Below are 17,545 nucleotides of genomic sequence, written 5' to 3' on the forward strand. Positions count from 1 at the left end.
ACCGCTGCACCCTAAACCCCACAGCTCTCCATTTTCCAAAACCAGCCACTGTAATGCACAGAATTTATTCAAGGGCACTCATTAACACTGTTAAACATTACACTGTCATTTACTCACACCTTTTGAAAGTGGAAAGTATCACAAAACAAAAACATTCAGATCACATTATTAATTTAGGTTTTACTGTAACTTAGTTTACCAGCCTGTTTCCTTCTTGGTGGGGGCATTGCTGCCTCATCAAGAATTAATCCTTTGAAAAATCGCCATCTGTCTTCTTCACTTGGTCTCTGAATATAAAAAACCTCTTCATACTGGATTCTGAATATACATTTCACCTAGTAAGAAAAACAAAACAAAACAAGCAGCATTAAGAAAACTGAGCCCCTACTCAAAAATACCTGATCAATTAAACTTTTCCATTAGCCACACCAGATAATAAACTCTACCCAAAGCTGTACACACAGCCTAGGGAAAACAACTATCAACTGTCACTGAATTTTCTGTAGTAACTAAATTTGCAGTATCCCATGATCCTAACAAAGGCCAGAGCTGGAGTGAAAAGAAAGGGCAGAAATTAAAATAACAAAAAAAAAAAAAATGGAAATCTGTAGGAAAAAAAATAGGAACTTTCCTCCCCCATTCTGAGCCTCAGAAGATGCAAAGCTAATGGTCAGGACTTCACACTAGATCTGCATTAGACTGTAGTTGTGTGTCAAAGTGAACTACTGAAAAATGAAGAATTCAGTCTTTTCAGCAAAGGAGGATGGAGATTAAGAAAATCAGTAATATGGACATACATCCCTCATTGAAGCAGATTATCAACACTCAGTTAATAGCACATTTTTAGTTTGACACATTTTGAAATAAGCTAGAAAACCACTGCAAACCAGACTGGTCTAAAGAGCATACACCTCCCTAATAACACCTCCTTCAACAACAAACTTACCTCTTCAGGCAATTCACTATACATGGACTCAGAGGTAGACAGTAGAAATATAGGGGAGAAAGATGGTATATCTTGCAGCAAAGTTAGAAAAGTAGCTCTCACAGTTTCACTGACGGCTTCCCACCAATCACCAATATGAGGCATGTAAACAATACTTGGTACTGTTCTTCGAGCTTCACGAAAGATCTAATTAAAAGAAAAAACGGTAGTTAAACTGAGAAACTAATTGTTACTAGTACTAGTCAGTAATAGAAGTCCTGCGGACTAGGAAACGACTCTGGTATTTCATGTACAAATGTTCCAGTGAAATAAAACTGTCTAATGATAGAAGCTTTCTGAACAAGTGTTTGTGACTGCTAGCTATATCATGCAACTATTTTATGTCGATGTGTTAGGGAGACTACAAAACAACTACTTGTCATAAAGATTTTTAAAACTTGCTAAGAGTGAACAGTCAAGATGAAAATTAAATTGGTTTGCAATCCATACAAAATCCACCACAAACTCTTTGGAAACCTAAGGTATTTAAGTAAATGAACCTAGAACCACAGCACATCAATTCAGACACAAGTGAATGAAAAAAAAAAAAATTAATTAAACCAATACCCAGATTAAGCTTACCTGACATTAGGTATGTGACTGAGGGGACAAGTTAAAAATGAAATTACTCTCACTGATCAGCAGACATTATCAATCATCTTCCAGAGACCTCTTTGTTTTAACCGTGAAAACAGAAGGAGCCTATGAAAACCTGGCTTTTAAATTACATTCTGGTTATCCGTGTTTATACTGATGCAACTGATCTGTCCCAGAGTTACTTAATATAATCATTACAAGAGAATCTGAAACATCACCTGTGCACATGATTCTTCAGGCGTTTTGGCACTGACTGAATAAAGTGCTGGCAGATCTAGCCTGTGTACAGAGAATTTTTCAAGCGTGTGCAATAGTGCTGGAGCAAGGTGCGAAGTCTGACCCGAACCTCTCTCTCCAGATAGCAGTAATCTTGGTCTGTAAGAGGTTGGCTGGTGATAAGCTGACCTGTAACACAGTAATGGTTTCAAAATACAACTAACATGCCAATGGTATCAATGGATGGATATAAATAAGGTATTCTAGAATACAGGAGACTTTCAGTAATGGCTAATAGCTTTCCTACAATAGCCTATAGCTCGACTATACCTCAACACTATTCCAAGTCTCAACAGCTTGAGCTCCATCTATACTCCTATTTCAGAACAATTTAATTCAAATTCATCTGTGCAAAGCTGTGTACATTATACTTATGAAATTTTTGGTTATAATCAATTTATTTGAAGTTAATTCCTGGATCATATAAAAAGATTTAATGTATTTCCAGTGAAGATATCTACTTAATCATGTCTAGTTCAGTCCTAATTACTAAGGCATCTTGTTAGCAGCCTCAGGAACCCCAGGTTAATCCATTCATCCTTTAAGTGCTATTCAATTTGCTAGAACCACCTAATATTTCAATACTTTATTTAAGAAATAGGACCTGAAGTAAGATAGAATAGAACAGGTTGGAAAAGACCTTCAAGATCATCAAGTCCAACTCATCACTCAACACCATCAAATCAGCTAAACCATGGCACCAAGTGCCTCACCCAGTCTCCTCTTAAACACCTCCAGTGATGGTGTAACTATTCACCATTTATTAGAGAATATTCATGCACTTTCATTCAGTAGATTTCCAGACAGAAGAAATATTTTAAAGGAAAACCTGCAAATATTAACTTATTTTTCGGTTTTCCTGTTGAGAAGAAACCCTAAGGAGTCCTTACAATCATGATACATACAACTTTTTAATTTGCATTTTCTCCTATTAAAGCATTTTTACCTGCACATCAATCAGCTTGGGCAGTGAAACAAGACTGGATGGTTTTATTTCAGGTTAAATATTTTGTAAAAGCTATGAACATTGCTGACCTTTGGCTACTCAGTTCTGGTAATAGGTTACACACACAGCAAACAAAAATGCTTGGCAAGACAGATTAAGGGAGGCTTATATACTTTACAGAAGTAAACACAGGCTGCAGGATTATTTTTAGACACACATTCACACAAATATATAGAGTTGTTTTGATTTTCAAGTCCTCTCTCCTAACCTCATAACCAAAGCTTAAATTTGGCATTAATATACTTGACTGTGTACCTCAAACTTAAATCGTTATTTTTAAGCTTAGATTTCCATAAATGTTGTTCTGACATTTCTCCTTCACACAAAGAATTTAGCAGTTTTCCACAAGATGGCTCTATTAAACAGTACTACCACTGAACAGTTTCCTAACCTCATTTTCCTTATTTAGCAAACTCCATGCAGAACCCATCACAAGGTACTCTAAAACTATTCTTAATACAAATGAACAAACAAACAAAAAACCCCATACACACCCAAACCACACCACACCCCTTTGGTTTATAATTGTTGATTACTGTAGCCAGTCCAATTTATACAGGAATGGCTCAAATTTTACACACTTTCTAAATTACCATTTTCCCAAAACATTCCATGAAAGCCAATGGAAAATAGATGTTAGAAATGCTGAACGCATTAGTTACGTAATGCATCCAAACAGCTGCATATACTGAAGCTCAACAATACTTTGGACCAAGAAGAAACAAATTATCCCTACAAAAATATTCCTACATACCTCTCTTCCCAGTTCTTACCTTTCAAATCAAAATGGCTTGTTTCAAGAATGCTATTACCAACCTTACAAGCGTTTACTGCACATTTACTGCACATTTTTTATCACTGTGCCTATGACGTGGTCTTTCCTAAAACCATTCTCATATTTAAACTCTTGTCCTTACACTTGCATGTTTCTATTACAGAAGACCAATCCCACCACAAAACAAAAGGTCATCTTTGTTACCTCTCCTGACATAAAAATTTCATGGTTTTACCTTTCTGGTTATACACATTTAGAGAAGACTCACATCGTAAAATGCAGGTAGGGTTTATGTATAGCAGCTGATGACTGTTTCTTTGGTGATCCCGAGTGACAGCTTGTCTCAAAAATTGATGAAGCATTCTCATCTTCACTATCATCTAATATTAGACTTGGTACATCTGTTCCAAGAAACGTATCAGTTAGAACCTTATCACTTCTAAGCACACAGACAAACAAGAAAAGACATCACCTTTTTCTTCATGTAGATTGTGGCAGAAAGTATAGAAAAAAGTTTAAACTGTCTAAATACCAGAACACAGAATAAGTACTTATTATCAAAACAAATATTACAGAAGTCTAATCATAATAGCAATTTATTATTTTTTAACCATAAACCAGAACAATGTCAAACAGCAGATGTTTAACCTGTTATTAAATGCTTCCTTTAGTTTTATCTCACAGCTAGAGGTCTTTCAAGGTTAAACGTGTAAAATCTTTAACCTTCCAACTACACAGAATTTTGTACTTACTTGGTTTACGTGCCCAAATCTTTACAGGGACACTTCTTCCAAGATTATTCACTGCATGACTACCAAGACAATCTATGTTTATGAAGAATTCCTCCTGTACTCAGCATTGCTGAAGCCACACCTGGAATACTCTATTCATTTTCAGGACCCTTACTACAAAACACTGAAGTGCTGGAGCTGGTCCAGAGAATAGCAAAGCTGGTGAAGGGTCTGAAGAAGAGGTCTTATGAGAAGCAGCTGAGAGACCTAGAGTTGTTTAGCCTGGAGAAAAGGAGGCTGAGAGGAGACCTTTCTCTCTCTACCACTCGCTGAAAAGAGGTTGCAGAGAGGTGAGGGTTGGTTTCTGCTCCCTAGTAACAAGTGATGAGACAAGAGCAAATGGCCTCAAGTAGCACCAGTGGAGACAGATTATTAGAAGAAATTTCTTCCCTGTGTGGTGGGTTGAGCCCGATAGCTGGTTTTAGACACTGGAATAGTATCCCCAAGAAAGTAGTTGAATCCCCATCCCTTGTGGTGTTTAAAAGATGCAGAGATGTGGTGCTACAGGACATGGTTTAGCACCAGACTTGGCAGAGTTAGATGATGGTTGGACTAGATGATCTTAAAGCTCTTTTCCAACCTAAACTATTCCATGATTCTTCTAATTGTTTTCCACCCTCTCATAATCTGCCAAAGAATATCAGATTTTTTTTTTATCACAACCAGTTCCATTTTTCATGTTCATATATTGTACCTTACCTACTTTAATTCTCTTGCTAATATAGCAACCTTCAGAAGTAAAAACCTAAGACTGATTGCATTCAAATGACAGAATGCAGAGACTGCAAAATAACAATAATACGGCACTTAAACAAAACAACCAGTTCACAGCTGAAGATTAAATACAGCTAAATTAGCTATCAGAGCTTCAATGGGATTAAGAGGAGACTGCTTCAACTTGACAATGAGGAAAGACCCTCTTTGCTCCAGAAAAGGAGTTTAGTTGATGTTACCAAGCCACTCACTCTCAGGAAGAAATCAGTCTGCAACAATGGAATGAAAATACTCACATCCACTCAGCTGTATAGTAAGAGCAGGACAGAAGCCAGGTCCCCTAAGGAACAAAATACTGTGATGGATGGGCCCAAAGTCACTTCACCACACTACTGTTCAGGGCAACCACCTGAAACTGGACACAGCCACCCAGAAAAACAGACTGCTGAGAAAGTGTGAAATACTGAGAGAGCCAAGTGTTATTCCCAAATATATGACCCACTGCATTATTTGCCAGATTAACATGAAGTCATAACAAATCACCACCACAGGACAAAGGAATGAACTTTGAGGCTGTGTGAATGCAGACAGCATCTAGCAGCTATGAATCTAGATAGGTGGTCCCAGTAAAAACTGAAGAGATAACTAAGGTTCCCTTAGTAGGTTGTATGATTAAAGGAACTGGATTCAGCCTAGTCTGGGCAGAAATAACATTCTGCTAAGTATGGGATGAGGATGTGCCACATCCCTCAACAAGACTACGAAATTACATACCTCAGAGGGCAAAATGATAAAAAAGGCAGACCTCAGTCAGCAGCCAAAAGCTAGGCTGTAACCAAAAAAGAAACAGTTCATAATCTGCTGAACATTTACCTCAGGGCAAGAATAGTGGCCTTCAAATCAACTAGACATAAGCCTCCTAACTCTTTACTCACTCCAGTCTCTAAAGAGGCAAAATTTTTGCTATACCAAATGCAGACCACAGTAAATCCTATGCTCATGCACTGGACAAAGCTTTTGCCTCTTAAAATAGATAACTATTCAAAAGGGCAACCTATCTTTTAATCCCAAGCATCAAGTCTGTGACATCCTTTGCTTAACATCTGACTCACAGAATTACAAGGAGCAGGAATCGCTAGTGAACTGCAAAAACATGCAGAAAAAGACTTGCAGACTGCAAAACCAATCCCAGGCATCTGCTATACACCTGGCTCCGAGTCGAGAAAAACTGAAGCCCTAGTGTGTAATCTGCATTTACATTTAAAAACATTGTATGTGAAAATCGATTTAGCTGGGCTTAACACAGATGAACCCTACTATTCAGTATTTTCTTTGGTTTAAAGGGGTTAGATGAAAAAATTACGTACAGAGGAAATGTTTAGTAGAGAAACCTTAGTTCATGTATATTCAAAATGTATTATCTACAAACATTTTAAAGAAGCCATAGCAATAAATTATCTAATAAAACTATCAATAAATGTTTCCAAACTCATTACTAGCAGTAATTAATAGGAATATCAAGAAAATTTTCTCAACTAAGACGCCACAATAATGACAAGAACACTTCTTTCTTCAAAGAATACTGACTATCTCTTAGCTGGGTTTATGAACAGGTTAACAGTATACAGAGAAACTTAAAATATCTGAAACAGCTTTGGTTAAGAAAGCCTAATACGATCAAAGGCTCCTAATATGATCTAACTGCAGCTGCAAGTCAGTTCACTTCTCCCTACCTACCACCACATGGCACGGAATGGGGCTTGGGAGCAACTCCAACACTTGTTAAAACCTACAGTTATCCCACAGTCAGCAGAAAACTAACCCAACAAGATGACATAACTTTTGGATGAGATTGCTGGCTGAAACAGTTTCAGAAAAGACCTGAAGTACTAAAGTGGAAAGGATAGAGCAAAAATGCACAGCTGGGCTGGAGGAACTGCCACAGCCAGCACCACAATCAGTTTAAGACACCTGGGTTGCAGTCTGAAAGCATGCTCTGGAATAGGAATGAAAAGTCATGACTTGAAAGTCATCATCTACTTTATTCCTGGACTATTTTCAAATTACTCACACACAACCATGAATACCATTAGGGCCAGTAAGAGCAGTAGAAAATAGTACGTGAGAGTAAATAGGTATCAAAAACAAGATATCTTGTTCGACATTTAACTTCAAAGAAACAACCAGGGTAATTATTGAAGTATGTCTCAGAGAAGAGCTGGGTGAAAACACACAGAACCTACTGACTCCCTGCCAGTCAAAACAAGTCAGTCACATTCCTTCTAATTCCCTGCTTCCTCAATGTACTCATATTGCTCCCACTGCAGCAGGGTTCTGGCATACATCTGACCCCTTCGTGGGGTGACTTTACTCACTAATTTGGCAAAAAGCTAACTTGACAAAACAGCAAATGCTTCTTCACTTGCTAAGCCAGCAGAATCAGCAGTATCAGGAGTGCATCAGGACTGTTTAAGGGAAGCCTCAGGACTTCCTCCTTAAGCAGCAGATAACCAGGCTCTGGAATCTTGGCTAACCACAGCATCACCTGCTGAGCTGTGAGGTCCCCACAGCATTCCTTTGCATCCTGCTTCTCAGCTGTCAACAAGCAAAGGATTGAGAACAACTAAGTGACACACAGGGCAGGAGCACCAATTTCAGGTCCTAACACACTGAGCAATGCTACTTCACTATTTCCTTTTGTTCTGCCATGTCATTACACCCCACTATTTCTTGTACCTAAACTGTAAACTACTTGGGGATTGTCCCTTTTTCAGGTAGCACTCCTATCTATGGCATCTTCATCTATGTATAGGAACCTATATATATTTCAGTCTACTAAACTCCACAGCAAGTTGGAACCAGTAAAAATAATTACACACCATCCAAGCTAGTCGGTTTTATGCACTAACAATACCAAACCAAATCCACATCAGGCTAGTAATACAAAAAAAACCCCATTTGAAATATTTCCAAACTGAAACTGCATGTGCAAAGAAAAACAGAAATACCCACACAATAACAAAAACCAAACAACATACCTTCACTTTTGTCACCCTGGCTAAACTCAGCATGAGGAAACACTTTGTGTAAAACCTCAAGAAGGTTAGTGAAGGTACGTTCCAACAGTGGTCTGATCACAGGGGATAATGCATGTCCTGAAGATGTCACGGCACGTTGGGAAGCAGGCACAATATTCTGCATTGCATGATAAAAGTCCTGCGCGCTGAGAACTACTGAAGAAACATCAAGCTGTAATTTCTGACTGCTCACATAAATCTGGGGATAGCGTCGTCTCAGGGCAATCAAAGCAGCCTCAGTGCAAAGTGCTTTTATGTCAGCTCCACAGTACCCTAGTGCACACAAAAACAAAAACATCTTCCATGAATAGGCATCGCTGTGCTACGTATCTTTCAAACACACCTCAAAATAAAAGCATATAGCAACACTTAATTGTCAAGGTCCACAAAGCATCTGCCAAAAAGTATTAGGTCATAATCCAGTGGCAATGTTGTGTACCATTATGCAGAGGTAATGTTGAAATACAGTAAGAAATTAACTCAACATTGAGGTTAAAATTACCTACACGTTCATTATATAATGCAACATATAGAGCATTTTCAGCCTAGGACTGCAGTTTGTTATCACTCTGTTTTTCCTTAATATTGTTTAAAAAGTATGTGTACATACTGTACAGGGCAGCCTTCTTTTTTACTGCAGTATCTCTACATGAAGATACATTTTTAATAGCAATTTAATTTTGTTATACTGGATGAACATCACAGACTAAACTTTCAAAGACTGAGAAAATGAGCAGTATGTAGGGAAGTGTTTCATGAGTAGATTATGGAAGAGATTAAACCTCTTGCTAAAGAAGTAAACTGGGGACTCAGAAAAATGTGAACTTCTACTATCAAGAAAATGTTTCAGACAATTTTACTTCCATAATTTTTCCAATATAACCAACAGAGTAGGAAAAAGTATTCAGGTTTTAATTTAGCTTAGCTTCATGAATATCTACAGGTGGCCACCTATAATTGCTTAATCATCATTAATGAGAAACGCTGATCTGGTAATTACAAAATACTGAGAGACTTAATACCTCTGTGGCTTTTGCAGTACTAATGGTTTGGCATTTTCCCCCAGAGCTGGAAATCATATTCCTGATTTTGCCATCTCTCTCAGCAAGCAATATTATTATGCCACTGTATTTTGTAGCACCACAGCTCCATCTCTCAAGAAACATAAAACAATTCCAGGAATAAAGCTCTTTAAGAGAATTACAGTCACTATAGGAAAACGTGTTGCACTGACATACTGCCACATAAGAGTTCATGGTTTTGCAACAAAATGTTTATAGAAACTAATTAATCAATGCTTTAATTACATTATTCTCAATCAACTTTTTAAAGCAGATTTCCTCCTCCCTGCCAGGTCTTACACCACTTGCACTTTTTTTCTACTGTGTTTTTGTATTGGTGTTTCAGCAGCACCAAGTTCCAGAACTGAAGTCTGCCTTATTTCTTTATTCTCCAATGCTCTCTCAGTGTTGCTGAGACACACATTTTTGCAAGACCCATACAGCAGCAAGAAACAAAACTGATTCTACACACAGTGTTGGAAAACAAAAAAAGGAAGCAATTAAAACAGAAGATAGACAAATTTCCATCTCCATCTTTCAGATACATACGTTTGGGAGATGACAATAAAAAATACCAAACTTTCAGCTATAATGATGACTTAAAGCAACTGAGACTTCAAATTCCACCTGACTCTCTCATGTACTTGAAAATCCTTTTTTTTAAAAAGCAAATTAAAACCCAGATGGAAGATCACCATAAATATTAGACACCTTCTGCAACTTTTAAATAAAGTTTTCCCATTTCAAAAACAGGTTAATAGGTATAATTATGTAAGCTTGGTGAATACACACTATGGCCATTATCTAAAAATTCTGTAGCAGTTCACATTCACAAGTTACCTTAAGATACACATGGAATTATGTTCAAATACATTCACTTTATTAATCAATAGGCAACTAATGATTTTCAGCACCGAGGTTATTTTATTTTTAAGTAACCCCTATCATGAAATCCAAACCATGCAGGCACATTCCCTCAATCATGTGAACCCATTAGACAGTAGCTACAGGTGCATTAGAGAAACCAAAACCAAAGATTTTCCTCTAAATTCTGCTTTGTTCTTTCAACAGCAGGTATCACATCCCACTTAAATTGGTCTCATCTAACAAGCATACAGGATTAAACAAAAAAGTCTGGGGGGGACACTAAACCAAAGATATGCTGGAGATATGTAACACCCTGAATGCCTGTCACCTTAAAAACTAATTTAGTATCTTTGTGACAAAAGATTCAGCAGCTCAGAAGCTATATCCTTTCTCCTTTTTTTCCTATTAATAAATGCTGTAATATCACTTTCTAACAGTCATTTTAATCACCGCTTGTACATCTCCAAAGAATTGCAAAATTAGGAAATAATAGCCTGTAGCCTATTTTTAACATTAAATCCTCAGGTGATCAGATACACAATTAGTCTCCATTTCTACTTTTCATTTCTAAGGAGCAATTACATTTGAAGACTAATAATTGGTGTCTCTCTTTGAGGGACTCTCTTGTGCATACTGTACATCCATTTCAGTGACAGGAAAACTGCAAAAATCCTGCATCCTGTGAAACTTTAAAGAGTATTATATTTCTAGGAAGTAAATGCACAGTGATTAAGAAGAAAACACGAGCAAAGTATTGTCAAAGCAAAATTAAAAAAGTCTCACCCCAGCAGTAAATAACCTGAATTTATTTTTGCCCAAATTGACTCTGTAATGTAAAACCAAGGTGTAACGCATCTGCTTCCATTTTTGAAACATTTTGGCAGGCAAAATACACTTAGCACAAAACAAGTGTTCTTGTCAAGTAACCCATTTCTTATACCTATCACCACCACACTCTGCTAAACGTTTTCAAAGTGCAACTTCCAAAGAGCAGGACAGCAAATAAACAGATTCCCATATAGGTTTCCAAACACTGCACTTTGATGACAATTTCTACAGCCATGATCTTCCACCTCTACTGTGCTGAAATTACGTTCTCTATATTTTTTTCTGCCTAATAGCCCCCAAAAAAACCTACAACAAACTGCTACTGAACCACGTGAAACAATCTTGACTACTAATTCTAATCTATCATAGAATCAACAAGGTTGGAAAAGACCTCAAAGATCATCATGTCCAACCTCCTCTCCAAGCTAAACAATCCCAGCTCCTTCAGCCTCTCCTTGCAGGGGCTTGTGCTTAAGGCCTCTCACCAGCCTCTCTGCCCTTCTCTGGACACGTTCAAGAGTTTCAATGTCCTTCTTAAACTGAGGGGCCCAGAACTGGACACAGGACTCAAGGTGTGGCCTAACCAGTGCTGAGTACAAGGGCACAGTGACTTCCCTGTTCCTGATGGCCACGCTGTTCCTGATCCAGGCCAGGATGCCATTGGCCTTCTTGGCCACCTGGGCACACTGCTGGCTCGTGTTTAGGCAGCTGTCAATCAGCACCCCCAGGTCCCTTTCTGTTTGGCAGCGCTCCAGCCACTCCAACCCCAGCCTGTAGTGCTGCATGCATGTGGTTGCTGTGGCCCAAGTGCAGCACCCAGCGCTTGGATTTGTTGAATGCCATCATGTTGGATTCTGCCCATCTGCCCATCCTGTCAAAGTCCCTCCAGAGTCCTTCTGCCCTCTAAATGATCAACACCTGCTGCCAACTTGGTGTCATCTGCAAATTTACTGATGACTGACTCAATCCCCTCATCCAGATCATCAGTGAAGATATTAGAGGATGGGGCTCAGCACTGATCCCTGGGAGACAACACTAGTGACTGGCTGCCAGCTGGATGTGGCACCATTCACCACCACTCTCTGGGCTCGGCCCTCCAGCCAGTTCCTAACCCATCTCAGAGTGCTGCTGTCCAAGCCACAGGCTGACAGCTTGGCCAGGAGTTTGCTGGGGGGGGACGGTGTCAAAGGCCTTGCTGAAGTCCAGGTAGACTACATCCACAGGCCTCCCCACATCCACCAGGCGGGTCACCTGATCATAGAAGGAGATCAGGTTGGAAAGGCAGGACCTGCCCTTCCTAAATCCATGTTGGCTGGACCTGAGCCCTTGGCCATCCTTCAGGTGCGCAGTGATTGCCCCCAAGATGATCTGCTCCATAATTTTCCCTGGCACTGAGGTCAGGCTGACAGGCCTGGAGTTTCCAGGTTCCTCCATCCGACCCTTCTTGTGGATGAGGATCACACTGGCCAGTTTCCAGTCATCTGGGACCCCTCCAGTGAGCCAGGACTGGTGGAAAATGATAGAGAGGGGCTTGGCCAGCTCATCTGCCAGCTCTCAGCACCCTAGGATGGATCCCATCCAATCCCATAGACTTGTGAGTATCCAAGTGGCTCAGCAAGTCCCAAACGAATTCCTCATGGATTTCAGGGGTACTACACTGCTCCCTGACCCCATCAACCAGTTCAGGAGGCCAGTCATCCTGAAGTCCTCCTGCCTTATTGTTGAAAATTGAGGCAAAGAAGGTATTTAGAACCTCAGCCTTTTCCTCATCTTTAGTTACAATGTTCCCCTCCAGGTCCAATAAGGAGTGGAGGTTCTTCTTGCCCCTCTTTTTAGCGTTAATATATTTATAAAAATGCTGTTTATTATCTTTCACAGAAGTGGCCAGCTTAAGTTCTAACTGGGCTTTTGCGTCCCTAATTTTTCTCCTACATGTTCTAACAACATCCTTAAATGTATCTCGAGTTGCCTCCCCCGCTTTCCAAAGGTGATACAGCCTCTTTTTTTTCCCCTTAATTCGTTCAAGAGCTGTTTGCTCATCCAGGCCAGTCACCTTCCCCAGTGGCTCATCTTTCAGCATGTGGGAACTGCCAGTTCCTGTGCCTTCAAGAGCTCCTATGTTGCGTAGTTCCCTACAACTCCCAAAACGGAATGCAGGGAGAGGTAGTGAACAACTCAGCATGGTGACAGAAATGAAAAACAGCTATGTTTTTTCAGAAATTGTGAAAAAACACAAATAGTCATGCCAAAACTTTCCTGTCCATCATTACATTGGAATGGGGTGCAGGGGGGAAAAAATCTTACAAGATACCCTTTTGCCACAAAACACTCCCACTGTAATAAAGCACAAAATAGGGTATTTTTAACAAGCATATTGAGTGTGATGGTTTGCTTCCTTATAATTCTACTTAACATTATTTAAATAACTCTTATTATACTCTAAAAAGATTACTCTGCAAGATGATAGAGGAATTCACATTTTTTCAGGTGCTAGTGTGTTTAGTTTCCTACAAGACAGATTTAATAGGTAACAGTGTCTCCACTGTCTACCTACAGAAAGTTGTCATTCAGAAAAATATAAAAGGTAAGAAAGTATTTACAAAGTTCAGGGTATCTTTGTCCCATCTCTAATAAGAAGAGAAAACCTAATTATTACGAGTGTTTATTGAAAGTACTAATGAGACATCAGTGTGTGCTCTCCTAAGTAATTCTATGCCCTCTCCAAACTGCTGCACTTTGTCTCACACCCATTGCAGTCACGTAGCCATGCAGAGAAGTGTTCCAGATCTCACACAGAAACCTCCTACAACAGGTATGAAGTCTATAACCGTGGCAGGGAGAAATATATATATTTTTTAAAAATAAAATTTAAAAAAATCTCAACCCTCAGGATGTAACCTATTTTTTGCAAGTCCTGAGGCATTTCCCTTCTAATTTCTTCATAATTACTCTCCGGGATCTTAAAAAGTTCCAAGTCACACAGACACTTGCTTCCCCAGAGGACTTTACTTCGGTAGTATTTCAGCCGTTTTCTTCATTAGAATCCATATGCTTGTAGTTAAGTGTTGCCAGGTCTGCTGAACTGGAGAAACATACAAACCTGTGAAGTGTAGGCAACTGTCACATGGGGAAGGGGGATATTCTTGTGGGGCAGGGTGTTGGTTGGTTTAAAGAAAATCTGCACACAAGAGGAAAAACCAGACCAGTACATATTGTATCAGTATGACAAGTGTGGCAATGAGTCCAATTTGCAAGCACCACTAAAAATTTGGGACTAACTGGTTGCTGCAGATTTCATTTATAGAAATGATGAGACAAATCTCACGATGAAGAAGATAAACCAGTCTCACTTCAGTTGCTTTTAAAAGGCCTTGTAACAGTCAAAAGATTTTCCATCTGGGATGTATGGAAACATTTAAATTCCAAGATACAGAACAGTCAAGTGTAAAGTAGTTGGACAGTAGGAAAGCAAAAGAAAACAGAAAAGGGTTTTTGGTTTTGTTTGCTGAAATTTCCACAAAATATACATATATTTAGAAGTTGTTGTCCAATCAAACCTACAAATGGCTTTCTCAATGGCCTGAAATTTTGAAATATGTAGTTGGGTTCTCACTGCAAAAAAATGGTGAACTTTCAAAAGAAAGAACTGGATGTTATCGCATCTATTCCCTCTCTCCCACTAAATGGCACCATGCCTTTGCACAAATCAAGCAGAATGGGTTTGGTACATGCTTGTCTTATACCAAAGTTAAAACTGGAGTTTGCTGGATAGTTATGTTTTCTCCTCACCAGAAGATGTTGAGGTCTTTGTGAATCAAAAGTGGAGGGACGCTGCTTCGATGACAGATGCCCCTGCAGATGAAGAGGATAATTCGGATGTACTGCAGCTGACTGAATGGACTGATGTTCACTTTAAAGTTCTTATTTCTCTGATGATGGATTCCAATGCACAGATATTCGAGACCATCCCTTCTCTGAGAACTTCAGTGCTTGTCCAAGCAGATGACTAACAGAGGATGCATCTTTGCATGGCAAATTGTTGAGAAGAGATTGTGATGTGCATTTTAGGGTCATTTCCTTTGTTAAATTCACTAGAAAGGTATTTGGGTTTATTTGTGACTAGCTTTTAAGCAGCAGCTTTATCTTGAACAACCATTCTCCATTCAGCACAGCAGGACTTCAGACTCTCTGAATTTGTATTTAATGTGCTCATAGTGCAGTGCTTTTTCCCCCCCCCTGCCTATACCTACACTTTGAGGTTGTCCTGTGCTAGCAATCTGGAAAAAAATTCATCTTTAGAAAGGATGGTTAGTTTGTTGGATTTCTGTCAGGAGAGCATGCCAGTCAGTAAAAACAAAACACAACCAGAAAACCACACAAGTACTGATTTAGCCTTTTCGCCTCCATAAGTACACAGAAAAAAGCACCAAGTCTCCCTATTTCTTCTATAACATATGCTAATTTAATGGGAACTCTGCTTAATGATTCCAGTTCCCACTTCACTTTGCTTCCCTTTGAGGATACAAACGCTATGTAAGGATGTTACAGAAAGGAAACTATTTTCTAACAACTGACTACTCACTTTGTGTTGTAGTAAGTCAGAAGCATTTTTTGTCATTCCAAAAGAGAATGTTGAAAGTGCAAAAGTTTAGAAAAGTAAAAATAACAAAATATCCTGATACATTTAAGATACCTTCAAAGCTTCACACAGAAGAGAACGCATCTATCGTAAAGGTACTAACACCGCAATACTCACCAACACACTTTTCAGCCAGCTCTCCTAAGAAAGGATCTGACAATTTGGGGTTCCAATCCCTGGTATGAATTTGTAAAATGTGCTTTCGTGCCTGATTTTTTAAAAGAGGAGGAAAAAATTACAAAGGTGAGTTCAAAGTTAACAAGCTAAAAATCTGTGTCATAATATTTTAGCTAAAGATATTACTTATTTCTGTGAATAATTATTTTACCTTGTTTTGACATGTCACTGAGATGCACACATTAGAACTTAGCTCTCAAAAGTCTCTCAACAGCAACACTTTCCCTTCCTTTTCAATTTCATATATAAGCATTACTCTTTCAGTATACTGTTGTTTATACAACATTATTACACATGAACTGATCAAACCTCATGTTTTATTAGGAATTATTTTATAATTAGGATCATTTTGTAATTTAATTGCTGCACGTATGATTAACAACTTCTACTGTCAAATGGCTCACCAATGAATTCATGTCTGAGTAGCACAGTACATACACATGAATCTCAAAACCACTTCACAGTTCTCTAGAATCCAAATACACCTATCAATATGCAAAGAAAATTTAACTTGAAGTGTAAATTTATGAAATTATACAGCTGAGTTTATAGAAGTCTGGAAAAGGACCTGAAATATTCCCATTGCCAATGTAATAATGTCTGGCTTCGCACATACTATTTTTCTGCGCTAAGCAGCCTGCATGATTATAATAAAGCTATTTCCTTGTACCAAAAACCCAACAGTTATGTATGAATTTTTATAATGAGCCCTCAGTCCATACATTTTTCATACATTAGTTCATACATAATTCATTCATAAGTCTAGAGGAGGCCCACAGCAATGACCTAAGGCCTGGAACACCTCTGCTGTAAGGACAGATTGAGGGAGCTGGGGGTGTTCTGCCTAGAGAAGACTCTAGGGTAACCTTACAGCTGCCTTCTAATTCCTGAAGGGATCCTACAGGAAAGCTGGAGAAGGCCTTTTCATAAGGGTATCTAATAAGAGGGCAAGAGGGAATGGTTTTAAGATGAGGAAGTACAGTTTTAGACTAATCTTAGGAAAAAGTTCCTAGGGTGGTAGAACTCCGGAATAGGCTGCGGATATCTCCTCCTTCATGGTGTTCAAGGCCAGGCTGGATGAGACCTTGAGCAGCTGAGTTCAGTTGAGAGGTGTCCCTGGCAACAGCAGGGAGGTTGGAGTAGATGATCTCTAAAAGTCCCTTCCAACACAAGCCATTCTATGACTTAAATCTGCAATTCAGTTTAATGCAAACAATTTACCTCTCTGTTTAGTTTTAACTATATTCTGAAAATCTGAAGTTTAATACAACTTTGGAATAGGTTGCCCAGAGAAGCTGTGGAGGCTCTAACCGTGGAAGTGTTCAAAGCCAGGTTGGATGGGGTCTGAATAACCTGATCCAGTAGGAGGTGGGTTAGAACTAGATGATCTTTAAGGTCCCTTACAACCCAAACCATTCCACGTATACGTGTTACTAAAAACGTCTTCCTAAAATTAAATAATTTTACAAGTAAGAATACACTTTTATTTCATAAGTTTAATTTGACTGAAGCATTCAAATGTTTAATACACTAGAAATGTTTATTAAATCTCCTTTTTTGTATTTTACCTTTTGATCAGGCAAGTTGAAAAGAAATTCCCTGTCAAAGCGACCAGGTCTCCTGAGTGCTGGATCTATAGAATCCAGTCTGTTTGTAGCACCAATTACAACAATTTCACCTCTATTATCCAGTCCATCCATAAGAGCAAGAAGAGTAGACACTATAGAGCTAGAAGGGAGTTTAAAAAAAAAT

At 38.9% G+C, this 17,545-nt stretch overlaps 1 protein-coding gene across 2 annotated transcripts in view; it reads right to left on the reverse strand.

The window, feature by feature from the left end:
- ATAD2B (ATPase family AAA domain containing 2B) overlaps positions 1 to 17,545 on the reverse strand; it is a 79,196-nt gene that overhangs the window by 31,441 nt on the left and 30,210 nt on the right. For both annotated transcript variants that reach the window (XM_054179901.1, XM_054179903.1), the window contains 7 exons: positions 17,362 to 17,521; positions 15,734 to 15,824; positions 8,183 to 8,494; positions 3,908 to 4,040; positions 1,801 to 1,987; positions 947 to 1,132; positions 200 to 335 (listed from right to left, as the gene is read on the reverse strand). In XM_054179901.1, the coding sequence (XP_054035876.1) occupies positions 200 to 335; positions 947 to 1,132; positions 1,801 to 1,987; positions 3,908 to 4,040; positions 8,183 to 8,494; positions 15,734 to 15,824; positions 17,362 to 17,521 (1,205 nt within the window). The remainder of the gene's footprint in view (positions 1 to 199; positions 336 to 946; positions 1,133 to 1,800; positions 1,988 to 3,907; positions 4,041 to 8,182; positions 8,495 to 15,733; positions 15,825 to 17,361; positions 17,522 to 17,545) is intronic.

The sequence above is a fragment of the Dryobates pubescens genome, chromosome 3 (genome assembly GCF_014839835.1).
Source record: "Dryobates pubescens isolate bDryPub1 chromosome 3, bDryPub1.pri, whole genome shotgun sequence".
In the NCBI taxonomy this organism is placed as follows: domain Eukaryota; kingdom Metazoa; phylum Chordata; class Aves; order Piciformes; family Picidae; genus Dryobates; species Dryobates pubescens.